At 53.2% G+C, this 23,104-nt stretch overlaps 1 protein-coding gene across 23 annotated transcripts; it reads right to left on the reverse strand.

The window, feature by feature from the left end:
- Positions 1 to 1,126: 1,126 nt before the first annotated feature.
- Positions 1,127 to 22,309, reverse strand: TRPV2 (transient receptor potential cation channel subfamily V member 2). 23 transcript variants are annotated; one of them, XR_013406134.1, is made up of 15 exons: positions 22,234 to 22,309; positions 20,209 to 20,515; positions 17,827 to 17,960; positions 15,486 to 15,776; positions 14,600 to 14,898; positions 11,479 to 11,649; positions 10,871 to 11,026; positions 10,201 to 10,296; positions 9,362 to 9,432; positions 8,767 to 8,932; positions 5,951 to 6,017; positions 5,501 to 5,835; positions 4,122 to 4,249; positions 3,144 to 3,482; positions 1,127 to 1,335 (listed from the first exon to the last, which is right to left on the reverse strand). XR_013406134.1 is itself a non-coding variant. In XM_077970414.1 (15 exons), exons 2-15 carry the CDS (start codon positions 20,228 to 20,230, stop codon positions 1,238 to 1,240), a joined length of 2,028 nt encoding a protein of 675 aa, XP_077826540.1. In that variant the 5' UTR covers positions 20,231 to 20,515; positions 22,234 to 22,309; the 3' UTR covers positions 1,127 to 1,237. The 23 variants fall into 23 exon arrangements, 16 of the variants coding, with proteins under 16 accessions (XP_077826540.1, XP_077826536.1, XP_014974182.3 ...); XR_013406132.1 differs by having other exon boundaries at positions 10,201 to 10,299; XR_013406136.1 differs by having other exon boundaries at positions 15,486 to 15,690; positions 22,226 to 22,309.
- Positions 22,310 to 23,104: the final 795 nt, after the last annotated feature.

A 23,104-nucleotide genomic window follows, 5' to 3' on the forward strand; every position in this document is an offset into this window, starting at 1 on the left:
GCAACCACGTTTTGCACACGTTATACCAAGGGAGCGAAATTCATTTTGACTGCAAGAAACTGGGAAGGCAATCATAACACCTTTTGAGCTGGCCTCAGAAATAGTGTAGGGTTTTTTGTTGTTGTTAGTTTTTGTGTTTGTTTGTTTGTTTGGGTTTTTTTTTGAGACGGAATTTCTCTCCTGTTGCCCAGGCTGGAGTGCAATGGCGCGATCTCCGCTCACCGCAACCTCTGCCTCCCCGGTTCAAGTGATTCTCCTGCCTCAGCCTCCCGAGTGGCTGGGATTACAGGCATGTGCCACCACGCCCGGCTAGTTTTGTATATTTAGTAGAGACGTGGTTTCTCCATGTTGGTCAGGCTGGTCTCGAACTCCTGACCTCAGGTGATCTGCCCGCCTCGGCCTCCCAAAATGCTGGGATTACAGGTGCCTGGCAAGAGTAGGGTTTTAATGGAGGAGGGGGCTTCCAGCAAGAGCCAGGTTAAGGGATCAAGCACGAGGTCCCTCGGCCTGCCTGTATTTGGGGAGAGTGCTAAGGAGGGAGGGGCAACAGAGGTGGAGGGGAGGAGGTGTCTGGAAATGCTTGGGCAAAACCGTGGGGGTCTCGGGATGCCAGCTAGGGCATTCTGTGGGTACTGGGGAGCCTCTCAGGCCTTCAGAGCACAAAAAGGACATGTTTGTCTTGTATCTTAGGAAGGCCTCTCTGGCTGCCCTGCAGAGAATGGCTTGGGAGGGGGGGAATTGAGCAAGAAGCCCAGTAGGAAGAGAAAGCAAGAGAGGTGGCTTTAACGGATTTTCCCAGGTGCCTGCCCGAAAGCAGGGAGGGTGTGGAAAGCAAAGGGTGTCGTGGTGGAGAGAGAGGAGAGGTGGTTGTTTGCACATGTCCACCACCATATATCTGCCACAATGGGCACAGCACCTCAGCCAGCTGCCTGCACCCAGGAAGAGGGCAGTCTCCAGACTTGAGGACGTGGGGCTGAGGGTGGGGACACAGCAGCTGAGGGTCTCTGTGCCCAGGCAAGGGCAGGAGCAACCTAGTCCCATCCACAGACCTGTGTACACAGAGAGGTGCAGACATTACCAGCTCTATGGGTCCCAGCAACTCTGCTCAAATAATGTTTCCAGAAGAGTTAGTGAAAATATATATTTGCCACCAGAATTCACTGGGACCCCAGAGCCAGCAGATGTGGCTGGAAATATCCCCTGCTGTGTCCTCTGGCCTCCTGCTGCATCTGGGCCATCAGTTGGACTGGAGAGGCTGGAGGGGCACATGGTCTTCCTCAGAGGCACCATCTTCATCCTTGGGTGGGGACGCCAGGACAGGGTTCTTGAGAGTTCCTGTTAACAGATGGCAAGCACTGTGGCTTAACCCTTGAGTGTGTCCCCAGGAAGCAGGCACCAGGGAAACAAGGGGCCACAGTCATGAAAACACGTCATGCCATGGGGACAGCCTCAGCAGTTCTGGAGGCCAGCAGTCCCTCTCCCTGCTTCCCTCACTCCACAAGCATTTCCCAATCCCTCGCCATGTCAGGGGCTTCCCAACACCCCCAGGAGCTTAAAGTGCCTGGAGGTGACAGACTTTGTGTCAGAGATCAGAACACCTGAGACATGCTGGGGGGAGCTCAGAGGAGAGACGGGACCCATCCCGCAGGGGAGGTGGCAGATTTGGACACCCAGAGGGGAGGAAGAGCGCTTCTGACAGACAAATCCAGAGATGAACCAAGGAAAGCAAAGAACAAGGGGCACTGCAGACGCCACCTTGGATAGAGGTGTGGGCAGTGGGTCAGACAGCTTTGGGCCCTGACCTCCGCTCTGAGGAGTGCAGCCTTCCAGGCAGCGGGAGGCATTGTGTAGTGTGGGCTGCATGTAGTTTTTGTCCACATTAGCAGGACTGGAATGGGATAAGGTGCAGGCTGGGCCGCCCTGCAGTGGTGCAGAAGCAGAAGTGAGAGGCAGGGCAGAGGGATGAGTGGCCGCCTGAGAGGTCAAGGACACTCAGCTCCAGGTGGGAGAGCCGGTATAGCGGGGGGAATAGGCTGAGACTCAAGGCCTTCTACCTGGGAAAGGAGGGGGTGGGGTGACATACATGTGACCTGCTGGGGCAACCCCAAGGCTGCTCCTGTTGGGAATGTCACATTGGAGGCCCCAGCAGGCAGTGGGGTGTGGAGTGCTTGGGGCAAGATGAGGGAGGGACAAGGTGACTTTCAGAGGTGACTTTCCTGGCATTGTAGTGAAGGGAGGGAGATGCAAAGAGAGGGTGAAGGGAAACCTGTTTGTATGTGAGGCCATGGTCACGGCCCAGGAGCCTGGGAAACCAGCAGGCTGTGGGGCAGAAGAGGCCAGAGTAGCCTCCCTACAACAGGGGCCACGGGCGACTCAGGAGGCTGTTGTGGGGCGCAACAGGCACAAGCAAGTGAAATTTGTCAGGAAAGACATGGAGAAAGGAGAGGAGGTGAACCAGTGGAAGGTGGGAGCTATTGAAGGTTCTAGAAAGAAAGGGTATGCAGGGGAGACAGCTAATCCTCAGGCCTCTGAGGGTGGGAGGAAGGAACAGATCTTGGTGGAGGCAGCAGGGTGGGGATAGGAGGGGCCATCACTACACTAGAACAGAGAGGACACAGGCCACGGACATGGGGGAGGCATGGGAAGTGGTTTCTCAGAGGTGGGGGATTTGGGGTGTGAAGGAGCTGAGGGCCTATGCAGGGCAGTTCCTCTGAGGGTCCAGGGAGATGGTGCCTCTGTTGTGGGCTGCGCTGTGACACAGCCCTTCCTAACTTATTCCCCTGCTGAGTCCCCAGGCTCAGCTCAGGCCTGGCTGGGGACAGACCCTTGATAATCAATTGAATGGGCAAAGGGTGTGACTGGCTGGCATCGGAGAGAGGGCAGCCAGAGGCTGGGCTGGTGGAAGCGCTAACAGCCTCAGAGGTTTTCCCTGGTTCCTGCCTGAAAGCAAGGTGTGGGTGGAAAGGAAAGGAGAAAACCACTGTTTTAAGGAGGCAATCCCTGTAAGAGGAGCTGGTGTGTGGGGATCTGCAAAGTGACTATGAGGAGGTCTCTGGGTCCTGCCCCAGACTCTCCAAGGCTTTGTGGCCAAGCAGCAGAGACACACACCCCAGGGCAGAGGCTCCAGTCACCAGGCTACTTACGAGGGACGCCTGCCCCTGACGGGTCCTCACACAGCGTAGGCAGCGTCTGCTCCCACGAAGCCCAGTTCACCTCCTCCACCCTGAAGGCAACAGAGGAGCTCTGAGGTTTGCCTGCTTTGACCATGCCCCCCCACCCCAGAGAGGGGCCTGGCCCCCCAAATTGGGAGACTATGCAGAGATTCTCTGGTGGACACAGAGGCCCTGAGGAGGACAGGCTTTCTCTCTGCAGGGTTCTGGGCCACCCACTTGGAGCCCTGTCCTGTGAGGCAGGTGCCCACTTGCAGGAATCAGCATCCATCGCTTCTGGCTGCTCACAGCAGCCTGGGTTGCCCAGAGCAACTAGAAAAGAGGAATTCAGATCAGGTGTATCTGTGCTTCCGGGTTCTGGGGACTTTCATGGCTGTTCCTCACGCCTGAGACTCTGCTCTCTCTGCTCATCTGCTCTCTCTGCTCTCTGCTCTCTCTGCTCTCTCTGCTCGTCTGCTGCCTCACGACAGTATCTGTTTTTAGCTGTGTGTTTGTCACTAGGTTCCCTCACCCAGTGTCCCAGCCTTTCCTGGACACAGAAGGGCACGTTCTCCATGGAAGGGGTTGTAGCTCCAAGATCAGGCTGGCAGAATTGGAGGTGGGGGGACACAGAGCAGCCAGGGCAAGGCTAGAGTGCTGGGAACCCAAGGGTCCCTCTGACTTCTTGGCCTCCTTACTGTACCACATTTCAGGCTACAAGGAGGAGTCTGAGATCACCAGGAGGGGATCTTCAGTTTAAGCCACTAGGACAGGCAGATGGCCAGTCATGTGGCAGCCATGGCTTGTGAGATCCAGACCCCTGACCTCACCTGCTCAGGCTCAGTCCCTGGTGCTCTTTGTACCTGCCCCTCCCACCAGACCTGGCTCCTGGCAGCTGTGCCCTGCACTGCAGTGGGGGCCCCAGGGATTGCTGGACAGGAGGGCCAGGAGACCCTCTCACCACTCACTCACCTGAAGCACCAGCGCTCATCGGCGCTGCCATCTGGCTTAGTGCCGACGGTCAGCATCACGCCTGCCCGCTGCTGCTTCTTCCTGCACCACCAATAGCCATTCTCCATCTCCAGGACAGAGATGGCTTTCTGGGGACAAAGGATGCATCAGACAGAACGTCCTGGGACCCTGCCTGGGGGCAAAGGCACACAAGGCAAGCGGAGCAGGAAAGTGCCCCGCAGCACTTCACAGTATAAGCCAAAGTCAACTAAACACACGGATTAGAATCCGGCTCCAACATCCGATTACCTGTGTGGGGTTGGGCCCTCAGCCTCTCTGCATCTCAGTTTCCCCATTTGTAGACTGAGAACAAAGTGCCTCAGACAGCTGATGGGAAGTCTGTACGTTATAAGTACTTGACAGATACTTGTTCTTACATGGTTCAGGCTCCAGATGGCCACACCACCAGGGACAGAACTTCATTTGCTCACCCCACACATGTGCCTGCCCAGAGGCATACCAGTGAGTCAGGTGGGGCACAGAACCTTGCAGAGGAGGGCACCGAGGCTCAGAGGAGATAAATGACTTCCCCAAGATCAACAATGAATTAGCAGCAGAGTGGGGCATGGTGGCTCACACCTGTAATGCCAGCACTTTGGGAGGCCAAGGCAGGTGGATCACCAGAGGTCAGGAGTTCAAGACCAGCTTGACCAACATGGTGAAACCTTGTCTCTACTAAATACAAAAAGTTAGTGGGGGTGTGGTAGCACATGCCTATAATCCTAGCTACTTGGGAGGCTGAAGTGGGAGAATTGCTTGAACCCAGGAGACAAAGGTTGCAGTGAGCCAAGATTATGCCATCGCACTCCAGCCTGGGCAACAAGAGCAAAACTCTGACTCAAAAAAAAAAAAAAAAAAAAAAAAGAAACTGGACAACAATGATGATAATAGTAGCTGGTGGCACATTGAGCACCTACTTGGTGCTGGACACTGTCCTGAGTACATCTATGAGCTTCTTAAGGAGGAGGGAGTAATCCCAGCACTTTGGGAGGCAAAGGTGGGAGGATCACCTGAGGCCGGGCAACATAGTGAGACCTTCTTCAAAAAAAAACAAAAAATAAACATATTAGCCAGGTGTGGTGTCAACTGCCTGTAACCTCAGCTACTCAGGAGGCCGAGGCTGCATTGAGCCGTGATTGTGCCACTGCACTCCAGCCTGGGTGACAGAGCAAGACCTTGTCTCCAGGGAAAAAAGGAGGAGGAAGACTCTGACAACGTAGAGCTGCCCAACCCGGCACCCCTTGGCTAGGGAAGGCCCACCTCCGCGGGATGCAGAGCACTCCCCACCACCTGAGTGCGGGGTGGGGTGGGGTGGGGGCAGGGAGCCTCTCTGGTGGCACCTGCAGCTTCCAGATGCTCCAGCTGTCAGTGGCGACACTGTTGACGGTCTCGCTCATGAGGGCGATGAGCATGTTGAGCAGCAGGATGTAGGTGAGCAGCACGTAGGCCAGCAGCAGCAGCAGCACCATGCCACGGAAGTGCAGCTGTTCCTGGAAGGCCAGCTCGCCCATGCCGATGGTGAATTTGAAGAGCTCCAAGGAGGCTTCCAGGATACCCCCGTACAGAGCCCTGTTGCCCTCATCCTCCTGTCCCTCCACGGGCTGCACCGACTCTGTGGCATTGGGGCCTGTAGGAGCTTCAGGACGCCAAGCCTCCTGGCTCAGGCTCACCAGGGCTATGGGATGAAGGGAGAGGGGTCCTCAGCCCAGGAGACCGGCAGGCAGCCTTGAGAGTATACAGGGTGGACAAGGAACGTGGGGAAGGGGAAGGGGGCCGGAGGGAGCCTTTACCTACAGCGAAGCCGAAAAGGAAGACTAAGTAGATCAGAAGGAAGCGCAGCAGGTCCCGCAGGATGACCTGGAACACATGTGCCCAGGGGCCAAAGTGGGTAGCTGGGCCACCAGTCACGGCCCCAGACCCCTGCCTCACCCACAGCAGCATGTTTCCCGTGTACACTGAACATACGCACACATACTTATGCATACATGGGCCCTGTGGAGCCACACTGAGCAGAGGAGTCTTTTAAAAATATATCTCAGATCTGGCTGGGTGCAGTGGCTCATGCCTGTAATCCTAGCACTTTGGGAGGCTGAGGCGGGCAGATTACCTGCGGTTGGGAGTTCAAGACCAGCCTGGCCAACGTGGTGAAACCATTTCTACTAAAAATACAAAAAATTATCCGGGTGCAGTGGCGTGCCTGCACCTGTAATCCCAGCTACTCGGGAGGCTGAGGCAGGAGAATCGCTTGAACCCAGGAGGCAGAGGTTGTGGTGAGCCAAGATCACGCCACTGCACTCCAGCCTGGGCTACAGGGTGAGACATCGTCTCAAAATAATAATAATATATGTATGTATATATGTCTCAGATCACATTGTTTTCCTGCTTAAAACTTTCCAGTAGCCAGGCATGGTGGCACAAGCCTACAGTGCCAGCTACTCAGGAGGCTGAAACAGGAGGATTGCTTGAGCCCAGAATGTCAAGGCTGCAATGAGCTATGATCATGTCACCGCACTCCAGCCTGGGTGACAGAATGAGTCCCATCTCAAAAAAAAAAAAAAGAACAACCTTCCAGGGTCACAAAATTAAATATAGAACTACCGTATGACCCAGCAATTCCATTTCTGGGTATCTATATGCCCAAAAGAATTAAAAGCAGGGACTCTAACAGATACTTGTACACCCCTGTTTATAGCAGCATTATTCACAAAGATCAAATGGTGGAAGTAACAGGTGACTGGATCGACAGATGAATGGATGCACAAAATGTGTATCTACACAATGGGATACTACTCAGCCTTAAAAAGGAAGGAATTGCTGGGTATGGTGGCTCAGCCTGTAATCCCAGCACTTTGGGAGGCCAAGATGGGTGGATCACCTGAGGTCAGGAGTTCAAGACCATCCAGGCCAACATGGAAAAACTTCATCTCTACTAAAAATACAAAAAACTTGCCAGGTGTGGTGACACATGCCTGTAGTCCCAGCTACTCGGGAGGCTGAGGCAAGAGAATCGCTTGAACCTGGGTGGCAGAGGTTGCAGTGTGCACTCCAGCCTGGGCAACAGAGCAAGATTCCATCTCAAAAAAAAAAAAAAAGAAGGAATTTCTGACATATGCTACAACATGGCTGATCCTTGAGGACATTATACTGAGTAAAATAAGCCAGACATTAAAGGACAAATACTGTATGATTTCACTTATACAACGTAGCTATGGTTGTCAAATTCGTAGAAACAGAAAGTAGAATGGTGGCTTCCAGGGACCGGGGAAAGGAGAGAATGGGGAGTTGTTTTTAATGGGCATTGAGTTTCAGTTTGGGATGACACGAAAGTTCTGGAGATGGATGGTGGTGATGGTTATACAACAGTGTGAATGTACTTAATGACACTTAGCTGTATGTATTTTTTTAAATGGTTAAAATGGGCCAGGCACAGTGGCTCACGCCTGTAATCCCAGCACTTTGGGAGGCCAAGGCAGGCAGATCACCTAAGGTCAGGAGTTCGAGACCAGCCTGGCCAACGTGGTGAAAACCTGTCTTTACTAAAAATACAAAAATTAGCTAGGCATGGTGATGGGTGCCTGTAATCCCAGCTATTCGGGAGGCTGAGGCAGGAGAATCGCTTGAACCCAGGAATAGGGGTTTGCAGTGAGCCGAGATCATGCCATCGCACTCTATCCTAGGCAACAAGAGCAAGACTCGTCTCAAAAAAAAAAAAAAACAGTTAATTTCTATGTTAGATGCATTTTACTACAATTAAAAAAAAAAAAAAGCCTCTGGGGGCCTCCAAATTCCTCCCCATGGAAGGGGCCCCTGGCCCTTCCCTTCCTCCCAACCTCCTCACCTCCACCCTCCTGCCATCTCCCCAGCCACCCAGCCTCCTCGCCCTGTCGCAAGCACCCCAAGCTGCTTCTGGCTCACGGCAGCCATTGCTGTGCCCTCTGCTGAGAATATCTCCTCCTCACCCTGCGGTGGCTGAATCATTCTTTCAGGTCTCAACTTAAACATCCCCTCTTTAGAGAGGTTTCCCAGACCATCCCATCTAAAGGGTGCTTGATCCCAGCCATTCCCCATCACATTGTCCTGTGCATTTATTTTTCCTTCATAGAATTTAGCAGTGTGGAATGTTCTTAGTTGTTTTCTTAAGGTTTTCATTCCCTCCCACCAGAACATCAGCTTCAGGGGAGCAAGGACTTGTTTTGCTCTCTGCTATATTCCCAACACCTAGAACAAGGCCCCACCCACAGTAGGCACTCCCTAAACATATGCTGAATACATAAATGAACGCAGTTACATGCCCACGCCCACACATCCCAGGACACAGACACACAGATGAGCTTATGCACATATTCTTTGCTCCTTGCATGTGGAAGGATGCACATGCTCCCGTGTAGACACCTGCAAACACACATATGTGCATGTGTTTGCATGTGCGTGCAGAACCCTGAGAGAGGTATATGCATGCCTGTACTTAAGCTTCCATCCAGCAAGTATCTGGGTGCTGGCACGCAGGCAGATGTACACATGCCCTCCTCTGCCTAGGATAGCTGCGGAGGAAGGCTCTTGCCTGATGAGGCCGAAAGAGTCCCTCTGGACCACCCCCTTCTCTCACCTTCTGGATCATGACACTGTAGATGCCTGTGTGCTGGAAGCCACGTGTATAGTAAAGCAGGTTCAGCCAGCCCAGCACCAGCGCAGACACAAGCAGGGGCAGGTACCACTCGATGGCCAGGAAACACAGCACCTGGGACAGCACTGTGAGCAGGGACTGGAACAGGCTGTATGGGAGCAGGATCCAGGTGGGCTTGCTGGCCACTTGGCTCCCTGAGCCCTCACTGGCCTGCGCTGACCAAGGTCCTGACCTCCATCTTAGGCAAGACATTTAACCTCAGTGGGCCTCAGTTCCCTCCCACTGTAAAATGGGCATAATAATAATGATGCCTGACACAAAGAGTGTTTTCAAGGACTAAGTGAAACAGGTGTGTGCCGAGGCCTAGTAAATGTCACTATCACCATCTACAGTGATAGAAGCACAAAAGGCCCCAGGCTGGACAGCAGTCCAGACTCCTGGGTCTGGCCTGGACACAGGTCCCGACTTCCTGCGCCCCGTATCCTCAGCTCTAAAGTCAACCTGGTGCCTTCTGCCACACCTGCCCCTTCCAGGCCTCAGAGACAGTTGAGGGGAGGAGGAGTGAGAATCCACATACAAGAGGATTTCAAAGTAGCTGTCTATGAACGACATCCAGATGAACAGGTGGCGCCGCCAGAAGTACCACAGCTGCGGAGAAAGAGAGGACAGAGGGCTGTGAAACCTGCTCTCCCGAATGCCCCCTGCTGGCCTGGCTGAGCGGGAGCCTGCCACCCTGGCTAGGGCTAAGTCAGCAGCTTTGGTTTTGGGGGACTCATGAATACTTCTGATAGCTGAGATAGCTTGGGACTCTTTTTCCAGAAAGAGCAGCCACCTACGCAAGGCCGGGGGGTACAGATGAAGAACCTCTGCACTGCATGCAGGAAGGGGAAGGGCGCCTTTCCCTTCCCTTCTCCCTGGCCTCACAGGGAGCACCCATACCCCAGCCAACCTGGGTTTGGTGCCCAAGTTCTGCCCACTCTAAGGAGGTCCCAATGTCTTGGTGTCCAGCCTGTGTCCTGCAGGCTTACAGCATTTCCCACTGAAGAGGCCCTACTGGGTGAATTGGCCTGAACCCCACCTACCCCCGGTCTCTGTGCTCCCCAAGAGGGGAACTTCCCAGCCGAGGGGCCTGGCTGGGGACAGGGGCTTCCAGCTCCATTCCTGGGGGAGCAGAGCCTGTACTGCCAAGGAATCAGAGAAGTTATCTGCTACCCCGAGGAACCCCAAAAGCACAGCAGAGGGTTGCCGGGGACTCAGAAAGCAAGGCCAGAACCTCTGGCCCTCAGCTTCGGTGAGGTTGGTTGTTGTGGATGGGACCGGGTATTGTCAGTGAGGGGATGCAGCTAACTTGCTCTAAGTCCCCTGAAGCAGAATTCTAGGTTTACTTCTTGGTGGGAGAAGGGGAGGGGCACTCACCTGGCCCACGAGGAGATAGATCCCCGCTAGCAGGACAAAGATGTGGCCTGCCAGCAGCATGGAGTTTCCAACCTCCGCTTTCGGGTGGGGGGCGGCCTGCTGAAGACACACTCAGATGAGACCTAGGGCTTTGGGTCCTCTCTTGAGCAGCTCACCCTTGAGAGCTGAAGCTGAGGGCCTACTCTGAGCCTGAGCTGTGGAGAACCCCTCAGAACAGCAGGGGAACATGGGCTCCAGGGAAGGACCACCAGATCCTGAGAGGTACATTGTGTAGCATTTCAGTGTGGGGTCTGAAGCCAGACTGCCTGGATTCAGATTCCCTCTCCACACCACTTTCAGCCTGTGTGACCCTGGACAAGTTACTTAACCTCTCTGTGCCTCCCTTCCCTCTACTATAAATTGAGGGTGATTATAATTCACCATCTCAGGGGTTTTGGGGAACATTAATTAATCAACACATGTCCATCACCTAGAATTCTTTTTCACATACAGTGAGCACTCAGCAAATCTTCACTGTATTACTGTTAGCACTGGGGTGCTGGCTCCCATAAGCTTGGGCATGTCACTCCAGCAGCCCATGCCTCAGCACTATTATTGCCCCATCTTCCCCCAGGGTTGTTTCAAGCAGGCCTCCCCCAAGATGTGCCCCCCACCCACCTCCCGCCCTTGCCTTCTTCAGGGCAGGCTGATGGTAGGCAACAGCGGTGAAGATGAACATGTAGATCAGATTACACAGGAAGTTTAAGAAGAACCTGGGGATGAGCAGATCCCATTTCGCCTGCAGCAGTTTGTTCAGGGGCTCCAAAACGACCATTCGGTGTCGGTGCTGGGGTGGGGAGGGGAGAGCCATGGGTACAGTCAACAAGTGCAAATAGGCTGCCCACTCCATGTCAGGATCAAAGCAAGGGCCCAGGAAATGAGGAGAGAGGACAGGGAGCAGGCTTCCACACCCCAGGAACTCCAAAGGACCTCACCCCAACCCTCCCAGCTACAGTGTGATCAAGGGGCTTGCCCTCCAAACGAGATGCTGGTTAACAGAGAGGACCTGGATGGTTGCCACAAGGCCCTTGGCATGATCCCTGTGTTGGATGGGACTAGAGTATGGACTGAGTATGGGCCCAGTGGCCATGGTCAGGGTCATGCCTGCTGGGACATGCAGCCACACCCCCACTGGCACAGGAATGGGGCAGATATGGTCCAGCAGGCAGCCCCAATTTGTGGACCTTGCTGGGAGCTCTGTTGGGTCCTCTATGTGCACCAATGCCCCTGTGGGCTCACCGGACTCTTGCAATGAAAGGCGATGATCTCTAGCACTGAGTTCTCCTCACAGCTGTCCACAGAAGCCAGGTCATACAGCGACACCCGGACAGGCCCATAGCACCACTCGGTGAACTTTCGGGAAAGGTGGCTCAGTCCTGAAAACTCCCGCTGCAGGATATGCCTGAAAATCTGCAGGGTGACCATACGAGCTTGCCTTTACGGTCCCCTCCTGGCACTGATCCTGGGCCAAGACTGGGAAACACCCAGGACCCTGCAGCTGCCCACGGTCTGCAGAGCTGCAGCTGACACGTGCACATGCCCCCATACATGCAGGTCCTTGTGTGTCTAAACTCTTTTTTCTTTTTTTTTTTGAGACGGAGTCTCGCTCTGTCTCCCAGGCTGGAGTGCAGTGGCCGGATCTCAGCTCACTGCAAGCTCCGCCTCCCGGGTTTACGCCATTCTCCTGCCTCAGCCTCCTAAGTAGCTGGGACTACAGGTGCCCCCACCTCGCCCACCTAGTTTTTTGTATTTTTAGTAGAGACGGGGTTTCACCGTGTTAGCCAGGATGGTCTCGATCTCCTGAACTCGTGATCCACCCGTCTTGGCCTCCCAAAGTGCTGGGATTACAGGCTTGAGCCACCGTGCCCGGCGTGTCTAAACTCTTAAACACACACACACCCAGCTACATCTGCCCCAGCCTGCCAACCAGCCTGGCTCTTCCTTCCCCCACCCAACCCTGTGGCCTTCCTTGAACTCCTCAAATGGCAGAGAGATCCTTACCCCTGGGGTCTTTGAGGCCCCGGAGATCAGAGTCTACTAGCTGTATCTGTGTGTGCAATTTCATGGTTAGAATCCAGAGTTTTCAGCAGACTAGAAAGTGGTCCCTAATCCAAACAGGTTAGAAAGCATTCTGGTTTCACGCGTGAGGAATGGGAAAGGAGGAACAGATCAGGGCACTGATTTCATAGGCCACACAGCAGTGCCTCTAGACAACAAAGTGAGGTTCACACACCCCAGGGAGCACTCCAAGAAACTTGAGAGGGCAGCAAAAAAGGGTTAAAACTTCTATTTATGTTCATCGTTTCCTTAACCTTTCAGAAATCTCCGCCATAAGCCCATGAGGCCAGCCCTGGTGAGCTATTGGCAAAAACTATTTGAAACAGGCCATTGGTAAGCTATTTGGAACAAAGTGGGGGCCGCCTCATGTTTACTCTTCCTACCAGAAAAACTTCCAGCTAGTCAAAGCCTTAGGCATTAAAAATGCAGCTGCAGGCTGGGCGTGGTGGTTCACCCCTGTAATCTCAGCACTTTGGGAGGCTGAGGCAGGTGGATTTACCTGAGGTCGGGAGTTTGCAACCAGCCTGACCAACATGGAGGAACCCCGTCTCTACTAAAAATACAAAATTATCCAGGCGTGGTGGCGCATGCCTGTAATCCCAGCTACTCGGGAGGCTGAGGCAGGAGAATCACTTGAACCCGGGAGGCGGAGGTTGCAGTGAGCCAAGATTGCACCACCGCACTCCAGCCTGGGCAACAAGAGCGAAACTCTGTCTCAAAAAAAAAAAATGCAGCTGCAAAAGTTTGGAAAAGAATATGGGTATGGGCCGGGCGTGGTGGCTCACGCCTGTAATCCCAGCACTTTGGGAGGCCAAGGCGGGTGGATCATGGGATCAGGAGATCGAGACCATCCTGGCTAACATGGTGAAACCCCGTCTCTACTAAAAATACAAAAAATTTGCCGGGCGAGGTGGCGGGTGCCTGTAGTCCCAGCTACTCGGGAGGCTGAGGCAGGAGAATGGCGTGAACCCGGGAGGCGGAGCTTGCAGTGAGCTGAGATCGCGCCACTGCACTCCAGCCTGGGCGACAGAGCAAGACTCTGTCTCAAAAAAAAAAAAAAAAAGAATATGGGTATGAAGATTATATGTATACTATATATAATTATAATCTATAATATAATGTATAATAGTTATATATTATATACATATATATTATATATATAATCTTGTAGCAGGAATTAGGCAATAGCAAAACTAAGGAATCTTAAAGGAAAAGATAATTACACTTGCAGAGTATAAAAATTTTTAAATTCTCTATGGCAAAAAAAAATCATAAAATTCAAAAAACAAATGATGAACTAGGAAAAATTTTACAAGTGCTATAGTAGACAAAATACTAAATTCATTATGAAGTTATCAATAAATATGCAGAAACAGAATAGCAAAATAGACAAAAGATATAAAAAGGCGATCTCTTAATAAAGAAACCCAAACGACTTTTTAAAATTCCCAATGTTTGGCTGGGCGCCGTGGCTCACGCCTGTAATCCCAACACTGGGAGGCTGAGGTGGGTGGATCACCTGAGGTTGGGAGTTCCAGACCAGCCTGACCAACATGGTGAAACCCCGTCTCTACTAAAAATACAAAAAATTAGCTGGGTGCAGTGGTGCGTGCCTGTAATCCCAGCACTTTGGGAGGTCGACGCGGGTGGATCATGAGGTCAGGAGTTCAAGACCAGCCTGACCAACATAGTGAAACCCGTCTCTACTGAAAATACAAAAAAAATTAGCTGGGCATGGTGGTGGGTGCCTATTATCTCAGCTACTCAGGGAACTGAGGCAGGAGAATTGCTTGAACCCGGGAGGCAGAGGTTGCAGTGAGCTGAGATTGTGTCACTGCACTCCAGCCTGGGTGACAGAGCGAGACTCCATCTCAAAAAAACAAAAAACAAAACAAAACAAACAAAAACAAAATTAGCTGGGTGTGGTGGCACATGCCTGTAATCCCAGCTACTTGAGAGGCTGAGGCAGGAGAATTGCTTGAACCTAGGAAGTAGAGGTTGTGATGAGCCGGGGTCGCGCCATTGCACTCCAGCCTGGGCAACGAGAGTAAAACTCAGTCTCAAAAAAAAAAAAATCCCAATGTTTTATAATGTAATATATTCAATAGTTCATATACAATTTATAAATAAACACACATATATTAGAGGTACATACTGAAAATTTTCTTACTAACAGGAATGTTCCATTGAAAAGCAGAGAAGCCACTGCTCTTCACAACCCCCTGGGCTCTTTCTGCAGAAATTTTGGGGTGAGACCTACTGCTTCCTGCAGAGGGAAAGTGGGAAGGGGACAGCCACTCACCTCGATCTTGCCCTCCTTGGCGGCCAGCTTCAGAGGTGTGAGATCCTGCCGGTTACGCATGTCCTCAAGCTGCACGGTGGGGCAGAGGCGGGCCCCAGCTTGGAGGAGCCCATCGTACATGCTGGTCACCAGTGCGATGTTCTCAGCTGAGTTGTCTGAGATCATCACTAGGGCATGCAGGACAGTGTTGCCCTGGGAGTCAGTGGCCTGCAGGCTGGCGGGCTGGTGTGGGTTCTCCAGGAGGTAGCTTACCACATCCCATTGCTTGGTGCAAGCGGCCAAAGAGAGGGGTAGCTCACCTGCAGGCCAAGAGAGCAGCTTGGGCCCCAGGCCTCCTGCTTTCCATCTGCCTACTCTTCATGCTCCTTGGACAAAAGTCCAGCCCTCCTTGAAGCAGATCAGGCTTCTTTACCACTGAAGGGAGCAGAACAGGGACCAGCCAACCTGCTGCCTTTTGCTGTCTCCTTTGCCAGAGCCCAGGCACTCTGCCTCTTTGTTCAGGCTCTGCTGGTCAAGTCACATGCCAGTGCTAGCAGCCCACTACTCCCTTCCCTGGGTCTGGGTGCATGCCCATCTTGTGGCCAGACGAGGATGAAACATCTCTTATGACAAATTATCTTATGACAAATTAGTGCTGGATGTAGTGGTGCAACTGGTAGTCCCAGCTCGAGAGGCTGAGGCAGGAGGATTGTTAGAGCCCAGGAGTTTGAGACTGGCCTGGGCAAAAAACAAACTGCTTTCTCAGGCAGCCTAGTGGTTAGAAGCAGGGTGTCGGGGTCAGACAGACCTAGGTTTAACTGCCAGCTCTGTCATACACTAATCATATGACCTTGAACAAGGCCTTACCCGCTCTTTGCCTCAATTTATCCAAGAAAGGCTCACTCACCGAAATAAAAGCAAGTCCCTTGGCCCTTCTGGAAGAAGCGGCCGCAGGCCTGGGCATGCACGTTGGCCCCATTCTCCACCAGGAGCTTCACACACTGCAGACTCCTCTTCTCAATGGCGATGTGCAGAGCGCTGTGGCCTCGGTAATAGTCATCCGTACACTGGGCATTTACCAGGGGCTGAGGATTGCCAGAGTCCCGGTCGATCTGCAGCAGCGGCAGAATGCAGGCATTGACCCCATCCTTAAGATTCAGCACAGCCTTCATCAGGCACGTCTTACCTGTGGAGCCCTCTGTGGGAAGAAGGGAGGGTAAGGGGCACAGTAGTGCTGAGATCTGGAGCGGCTGGACTGCCCAATAGCTGGTATAGCAAGCCTAGCTCCAAGTACCCCTTGGGAGGATTAAAAGAGGTGCTACACACAACTGATGGGAGCACAACCATGTTATAGGGTATTAAGGCTCCAAGGAACACATAAGCAATACCAACAGGTATGACTACAATTTCTGCCCTACAAACTAAATTTCTTTGTTTTTTCTTTTCTTTTTTTTTTTTTTTTTTGAGACAGAGTCTTGCTCTGTCAGCCAGGCGGAATGCAGTGGCCGCAATCTCAGCTCACTGCAAGCTCTGCCTCCTGGGTTCACACCATTCTCCTGCCTCAACCTCCCCCAGCAGCTGGGACTACAGGCGCACACCGCCATGCTCAGCTTTTTTTTTTTTTTTTTTTTTTTTTTTGTATTTTCAGTAGAGATGGGGTTTCATTGGTTAGCCAGGATGGTCTCGATCTCCTGACATCATGATCTGCCCGCCACGGCCTCCCAAAGTGCTGGGATTACAGGTGTGAGCCACCGTGCCCGGCTTAGAAACTAAATTTCTAAGACATAAGTCATCATTCGTGAAATGCTGTCTACACGAGAATATTCAGAGCAGTATTTATACATGACTCCACCACTTAATGTCTCTCTCCACTCTGGCAAGTCACGTGGCCTCTCTTAACCTCAGTTTTCCTTACTGTAAAATGGGGATGTTCCAAGGTTATTGTAAGGTTCAAAGGGAATATAAGGCCAGGCGCGGTGGCTCACGCCTGTAATCCCAGCACTTTGGGAGGCTGAGGCAGGCGGATCACAAGGTCAGGAGATTGAGACCATCCTGGCTAACACGGTGAAACCCCGTCTCTACTAAAAAAAAAAAGAAAAAAATTAGCTGGGCATGGTGGTGGGTACCTGCAGTCCCAGCTACTCGGGAGACTGAGGCAGGAGAATAGTGTGAACCTGGGAGGTGGAGCTTGCAGTGAGCTGAGATAGCGCTGCTGCACTCCAGCGTGGGCGACAGAGCAAGACTCTCTCAAGAAAAAAGAGAAGAAAGAAGGAAGGAAGGACGGAAGGAAGGAAGGGGAAGGAAAGAAGGAAGGAAGGAAGGAAAAGGGAAGGAAAGAAGGAAGGAAGGAAAGGAAGGAAGGAAGGAAGGAAGGAAGGAAGGAAGGAAGGAGGGAGGGAGGGAGGGAGGGAGGGAGGGAGGGAGGGAGGGAGGGAAGGAAGGAAGGAAAGAAAGAAAGAAGAAAGGAAAGAAAAAGAAAGAAAGAAAGAAAGAAAGAAAGAAAGAAAGAAAGAAAGAAAGAAAGAAAGAAAGAAAGAAAGAAAGAAAGAAAAAGAAAGAAAGAAAGTCTGAACAGGTGCTGCATGGAGGCTTCATAATCCCAGTACTTTGGGGGGCCAAAGTGAGAGGATCACTGGACCCCAGGAGTTTGAGACCAGCCTAGGCAACATGGTAAAACCCTATCTCTCCAAAAATAAAAAAGAAGAAAGAAAGAAACTCCAAACAGATGCATTCCCAAACCATTAATAGGGGCCCAGGATGAGAGACTGTGTTTAACCTTGGCTCTATATGTTTCCTTACTGTTGAATCTTCTAGAGTACTTATGTTATTTTTCTGATCAGCCCAAACAATACATATATTTAGATTTTTGGCAAAGAGTGCTTTAGATGGGTTAAGTATATGGTATGCCCATTATATATTATATCTCAACAACACTGTTATTTAAAAAAAAAAAAAAAAAAAAAAGATTGCTTTGGGTTTCCATTCAGCCACTGCAATGGGCTAATGGGCTAGGGGTGACAGAGGTAGCCAGGAGCTCTGAGGGGTGGGTGGAAGTGGGAGGCACAGCCAAGACCGACAGGAGGCCATCCTTGATTAGCTCTGTCCACAGGGCCCCCCAGCAACCATTCTAGTGGGAGGGCTGCTGAGAACACTCACTCCTCGGCTCCGACCCGGGATCACACCCACCCAGCCCACCTAACTATCAGCTCACAGGATGCCTAGCCTTGGATGCACAGGGCAGGGTCTACCTGTGTATTCCGAGTCGGTGAGGTACTTGCTGGTCTTGCACAGGTACTCTGGAAGTCCAGCCAGATCCTCAGGGACACCCCGGGAGACCGCATTGAAGAGCCGATCTCGGTCAAATCGGTTTGGATCCGGCTGACTGTGGAGGATGTGGTTTGTGACTTATGCTGGACAAGGACCACAGGCCCCCGCAAAAGCCCTCCATCCCAGGGAGCCCTTTCAGGGAGTCCTGTACACACTGCGCACCCCTCAGGCCCAAGAGCCCAGTGAGAGCCCTTCTGAGGGCCTCTATCCACCTACAGCCAACCAAGGAGACCCCGAGAGGAGGAAAAGGGGCCTGTCCAGGCACTAAGCTGCTTCATCCCCATGAGACCAGTCATCACAGACACTTTTCAGCATCAGGTGCTTGTCATGTGCCAGGTGCCTTGATGTACCATCTCTCAACAGCCTCGATATCCCACTGAGTCTCCTCCAGCACACACAACTTGTGGTGGCTCTTGAGCTTGGGCCTGGGTCTGGATAGGGCTGTGGGAGGTCCCTGCAGACTCACAGTGGCTGCCTGCTCACTGCCCTCAAAGAAAGAATGGAGAAAATCTCCCTTCTCCTCTCAGAAATCATCTATTAACTACAGAATATTCTGTGTCTTTCATCTTCACTTCAGCCCTGCCGGTCGGAAACCACTCATTTCTCCTTTAGATAAACAAGGAGGTCATGTAGCTTGCCAAAGTCACACAGCGCCAAACTGGGAATCTCAGCAGGGCTGTTTAACTTTAGACCCTGACTCTGAACCCCCAGAGAGATTCTAGGCTTGGCAGCAAGTAATTTCCCAGAAACAGAGCATTACCTGGGCCTAACGCTGGGCCCAATGTTGAAACATATCAGACACCACCGAGAAGGCACACTTAAGGAGAAATCTCTCCCACAGACCCCGGAAGGGGTCTGGTAGCTTATCAGAATCTAGCAGCGTCTGGTGACTGGAAGTGGGAAGGGCATGAGTCATTCCCTCCTGGGCTATGTTACTATTCACAGGGGCCAACTTGCCTCTGGGGCTTCTGGCACCACCACCAGCAGATATGCGAAGACAAATAACAGGGGGTGCTATTCGATGCTTTGTGTACCCTCAGATCCCAGCTTAACTTCTCTTGTGGAATGGGTCGACCAAATAAAAGTTGGTGACAAGGTGACTGTTGGGATCAGTCACTTTTTTTTTTTTTTTTTGGAGACAGAGTCTCACTGACGCCCAGGCTGGAGTATGGTGGCACAATCTCTGCTCACTGCAACCTCTGCCTCCTTGACTCTGGTGGGGATTTCAAGGGTTGACTTTTTAAGCCAACAGCTATGACTGTAATTACAGCCAGGCTTCCCTCGTCAGCACCAGGAAGCCACACATGATCATGAGGGCTCTATCTGCTGCTGACCGGAGCCCTGTGGACAGTCCGGCTCATAGAAGTGGCCATGTGGGCAAATGACTTTCTGTCACCAGGGTGGCATCATGGTCCTGGGGTAGAGAAGCCCAGCGAGGGCACAGATTGAGGCACTGAAGGCATCGAGGGCCCATCCTGCCTGTGTCGGGCAGGCTCCACAGCTCCCAGAAGCTCCTCACGCAACCTCCCCTACCCTGGTGCTGAATCTGACCACAATCCTCCAAGACAAACAGGAAGCAGCTCTAGCCTGGGAGGCCAAAGCTGGTGGCTGTACCTCAAGCACCTCAAGCATCAAGGGAAGAAGGGGCTTCTGTGGCAGAGTCTAGCCTGGCCCATGAGGATTCTCCAGTCTCACTGGGCAGGCCCCCACCCCAGGCAGGGAGGTAAGGGGTGCCAGATGCAGCAGGACTGGAAGCGGGACTCTCAGGAATATGGGGCTCACACAATCTGAATTGGTGGGAAGACCACAGGAAAAATCAAAGTGCAGATGACTCCAAGCAGAAGCCAGTTATCCTCAATCCCACAGTTCACGTCCCCTGAGTGACAGGCTCAGCCTTGCAGAACTGAGGAGAGCCTGGGACATTTCTAGATGTCCTTGATTCTCACTGGATGGAGTGTGGATCCTGCTGCCTTCCCCAGCAGGGACCATGACAGGGGTGGGAGTTGGCATGAATGGGGGATTTGAGGGTCAGCTGAGGACTTAGAGCTCAAGAATGTATCTCACAAAGAACATGACCTCAGAAGGCAGAAGGCCAAGAATGGAGAAGCCTCTGGAAAGAGCAATGTCAGATAGCAGAGCAGAGGTCAGCCGGTCAGGCCCAGGAGCCATCAGAGGCAGACTGAGGACGCCACAGGTTGTGGGAAGGGGCACTGGTGCTGGGCTGGTCAATGAGTCTCACTCCGGGTTCTCTGCTGGAGCTGGCCAGGGGGCCCCCTTTTCCCTGACCCCACTTGTTGCCTCACCTGGCACCTGTTCCTTTTCCATACTTGAGGTTCACTTTTATCTGAGGGGCGAATTTCCGGTCCTCACCCTGGAACGGTGACTCCATGGGAGTCAGCCCGCTCCCCAAAGCCGGCTTTACTTCGTCCACCTCAGCGCCATCTTCTTGGCCTCCATCTAATGTCTCCAGCCTGAAAACTGGAGAGCTGGGGGGTACGGTCATCCTAGGAGGAGGAGGCTGCTCAGTCCAGCCAGGACCTCTGTGGAGATGGAGATGTCAAGGGTCCCGTCTTCCTCCCAGCTGCAGGTTGGTGTTGGCCTTACTGGAGCCTGAAAAAGGAGGTATTAGGTTGATGCAAAAGGTTGGGCGCGGTGGCTTACACGTGTAATCCCAGCACTTTGGGAGGCTGAGGCAGGCTGGTCAGGCGTTAGTTCGAGACCAGCCTGACCAACATGGTGAAACCCTATCTCTACTAAAAAAAATACAAAAATTAGCCAGGCGTGGTGGCTTGTGCCTGTAATCCCAGCTACTTGGGAGACTAAGGCAGGAGAATTGCTAAACCCAGGAGCTAAGATGGCACCACTGCACTCCAACCTGGGCAACAGAGCAAGACTCTGTCTCAAAAAAAAAAGGAATTGCGGTTTTTGCCATTACTTCTCATTACTTCTAATGGCAAAAAGCCAAGCGCAAGTAGGTCCACCCGCTGTGTGGGAGCCCAGCCACAATACAGAGGAAGTTTGCCAGGAGGGATGAGGAGCAGGGGTGAGGAGAGGGAGGGAAGCCCATGGTGTGAGGAACAGGGAACCAACAGGGCCACCCCTTTGATGTTGTCCCCCAGGAGAGCCATGACTGTCCCCGACTTTTCCTCTGGGACTTCCTGGTATCTGAGGGGTCGCAACCCCTGTTCCCATTTGCATTAACAGCACAACACTTTCTTCACACAACATCTTGCCCGGCGGCCAATATTCCAACAGAGAAAAGTACGATGGCTGGGATGGGGCCAGTCACTCAACCCCTCACCACAGAAGGGGAGCTCTAAGGAGAAATAATTGGGAAAACCACTAGACTATCAAGCCCTTCATTTTGCTACCAAGACTACTAAGGCTTAGAAGGGGGAGTGGCTTTCCCAAGGTCACCAGTTGTTGGCAGAGCCGGATCTGACACCATGCGTCTACCATGAGGTTCCTCTTCCGTTCTCAAAGTCTTTCAGGGTCTATCTATATTTTCAGTCTGATTCAGCTCTGAAGGCATCGAATGCCACCTCTGTGCCTCAGGGCCTCTGGGGGCTTCACGAGGGGAGGGAGGCCCCTAGCCTGTGGCCCAGGCTGTCTCCACCACCCTACCTTGGGCCTTAGGCTGGCCTAGGAAGCTCAGCAAACAGCACAATCTCACCCTCACAGGAAAACTGAAACCACAGCCTCCATCACTTGGCAAGGGTGGGGCCTCAGTCAGGGATGGGCAACCCCCGTGGGCCCAGTGAGCAGGATCAGAAAGAAGAAAAACAAGTCAGAGAGTGATAAAGAGACAGAAGCGTGGAGAAGGGGGCCGGGGGCAGACAGCAGAGAGGAGCAGCAGCAGCAGAGGGAAGTGGAGAGGGTAGGCTGGGATCAGGCCCTGGGGACCCACGTGGGGCATTTTCCCATGGAAATATGGGAGGCGGGGAGCTACCTGACTGCCTCAGTTTGCAGATGTGACCCACCACCCTTTCTACGCACACTGGAGCAGGAGGGCATCCTTTCTGTTTCGTACCATTTAGCCCATCTCTGTCCCCAACCAAACCCTGGCCCATTCCTCCAGCCCAAGACTCCCAAGCCTCAGCAGCAACAGCTGTCTGTCCAGCCCCTACCCCACCTCCTGGGACCCCCACCCACCCTGGCAGCAGAGGAAGGGGTGTGGAGGTCCAGGGAGAGGGAGCCGGAGCCCCACACAGACCCTGACTCCAGGCTGTAGAAGCCAGGAGCCCACTAGCCTTCCCCGCCCCATCATTCGCTGTCAGGCTTGGGGACCCGGCCCCCTCCAACATCCCCAGCATTGCTCACCGACTTACTGCGCAGGCTGAAAGCAGGGTGTGGCGGCTGCTGGGATCCTGGAGCTTCTCGGTGGCAGGGGCTGCGGGAGGAAGTGAAGCGGGGAGGGGCTGCGGGCGCTGACAGCGGAGGAGCCGCGGAACCTCCCTCCCCAGCTCTGAGCACTGAGCTCCAGCAAGCAGGTTCTGGTCTCTGGGTCACCCTTAGCCCACCTGGCCAGCCGGCACGGTGGAGAGTGGGAGCTTAACTCTCCCCTGTCAGGACAGGCTAGCCACACAGACTGACCATCTGGACACACCCTGCTGCGAATCAGGCCCCGCCCCCACCCCTCCCCCATCTAACCACTAAGGTCTCAGGTGGGGGTGGGTAACAATCAGAGGCAGCCCTTGGATGCTGGGGCCTTGCCTCCCATGGAAGCTGCCATGGATGGGAGATTCTTCCCCAAGTACACTGACAGCTATCCCCTCCCATTCTCCACCACCACACCCTTCCAGCAGTCGTATGGCCCATAAATGGGCCTGAGTTGACCCACAGCAGGGGAGAGAGCTGATGTGGACAGCCCCCAGGGAGAGGCTCAGCCCAGCAGACGCCCTTGGGAACGCAGTCCCACCCACCCATTCACCCAGCAGTTGGGGGACTTTCCCACCTCCCAGGACCTTCCCCCAGCCTCCTGACCCCAGGACTCATGGCTAAAGTTCCCCTAAAGATGCTCCCAGCACCAGCCAGCAGGTGGAGACAAGGAGGTGGGCACACACTGCTAAAATCAGACCTCACCACCGACTGGGCCCTGGTCTGGACTCAGTCTTGGAGCTTGGGGACCCAGCCGCCACCGAAGTAGCCCTAGGACTCCCTCTCCCTCACTCCCAAAACCTGGCATCAGCTCTGCCTCCA

Source organism: Macaca mulatta, chromosome 16, assembly GCF_049350105.2.
Source record: "Macaca mulatta isolate MMU2019108-1 chromosome 16, T2T-MMU8v2.0, whole genome shotgun sequence".
In the NCBI taxonomy this organism is placed as follows: domain Eukaryota; kingdom Metazoa; phylum Chordata; class Mammalia; order Primates; family Cercopithecidae; genus Macaca; species Macaca mulatta.

What these genes read in the sequence shown, in the direction of transcription:
- TRPV2 (XM_077970402.1), bottom strand. Translation starts at nt 20,408, where the DNA reads ATGACCGTACCCCCCAGCTCTCCAGTTTTCAGGCTGGAGACATTAGAT. An exon ending in AGGGACTTGCTTTTATTTCG is followed by an intron (nt 14,899 to 15,485) that starts GTGAGTGAGCCT and finishes CTTGGCCTGCAG; the next exon opens with GTGAGCTACCCCTCTCTTTG. An exon ending in CTGAGGCCTGGAAGGGGCAG is followed by an intron (nt 8,933 to 9,304) that starts GTGTGGCAGAAG and finishes GCTCCCATACAG; the next exon opens with CCTGTTCCAGTCCCTGCTCA.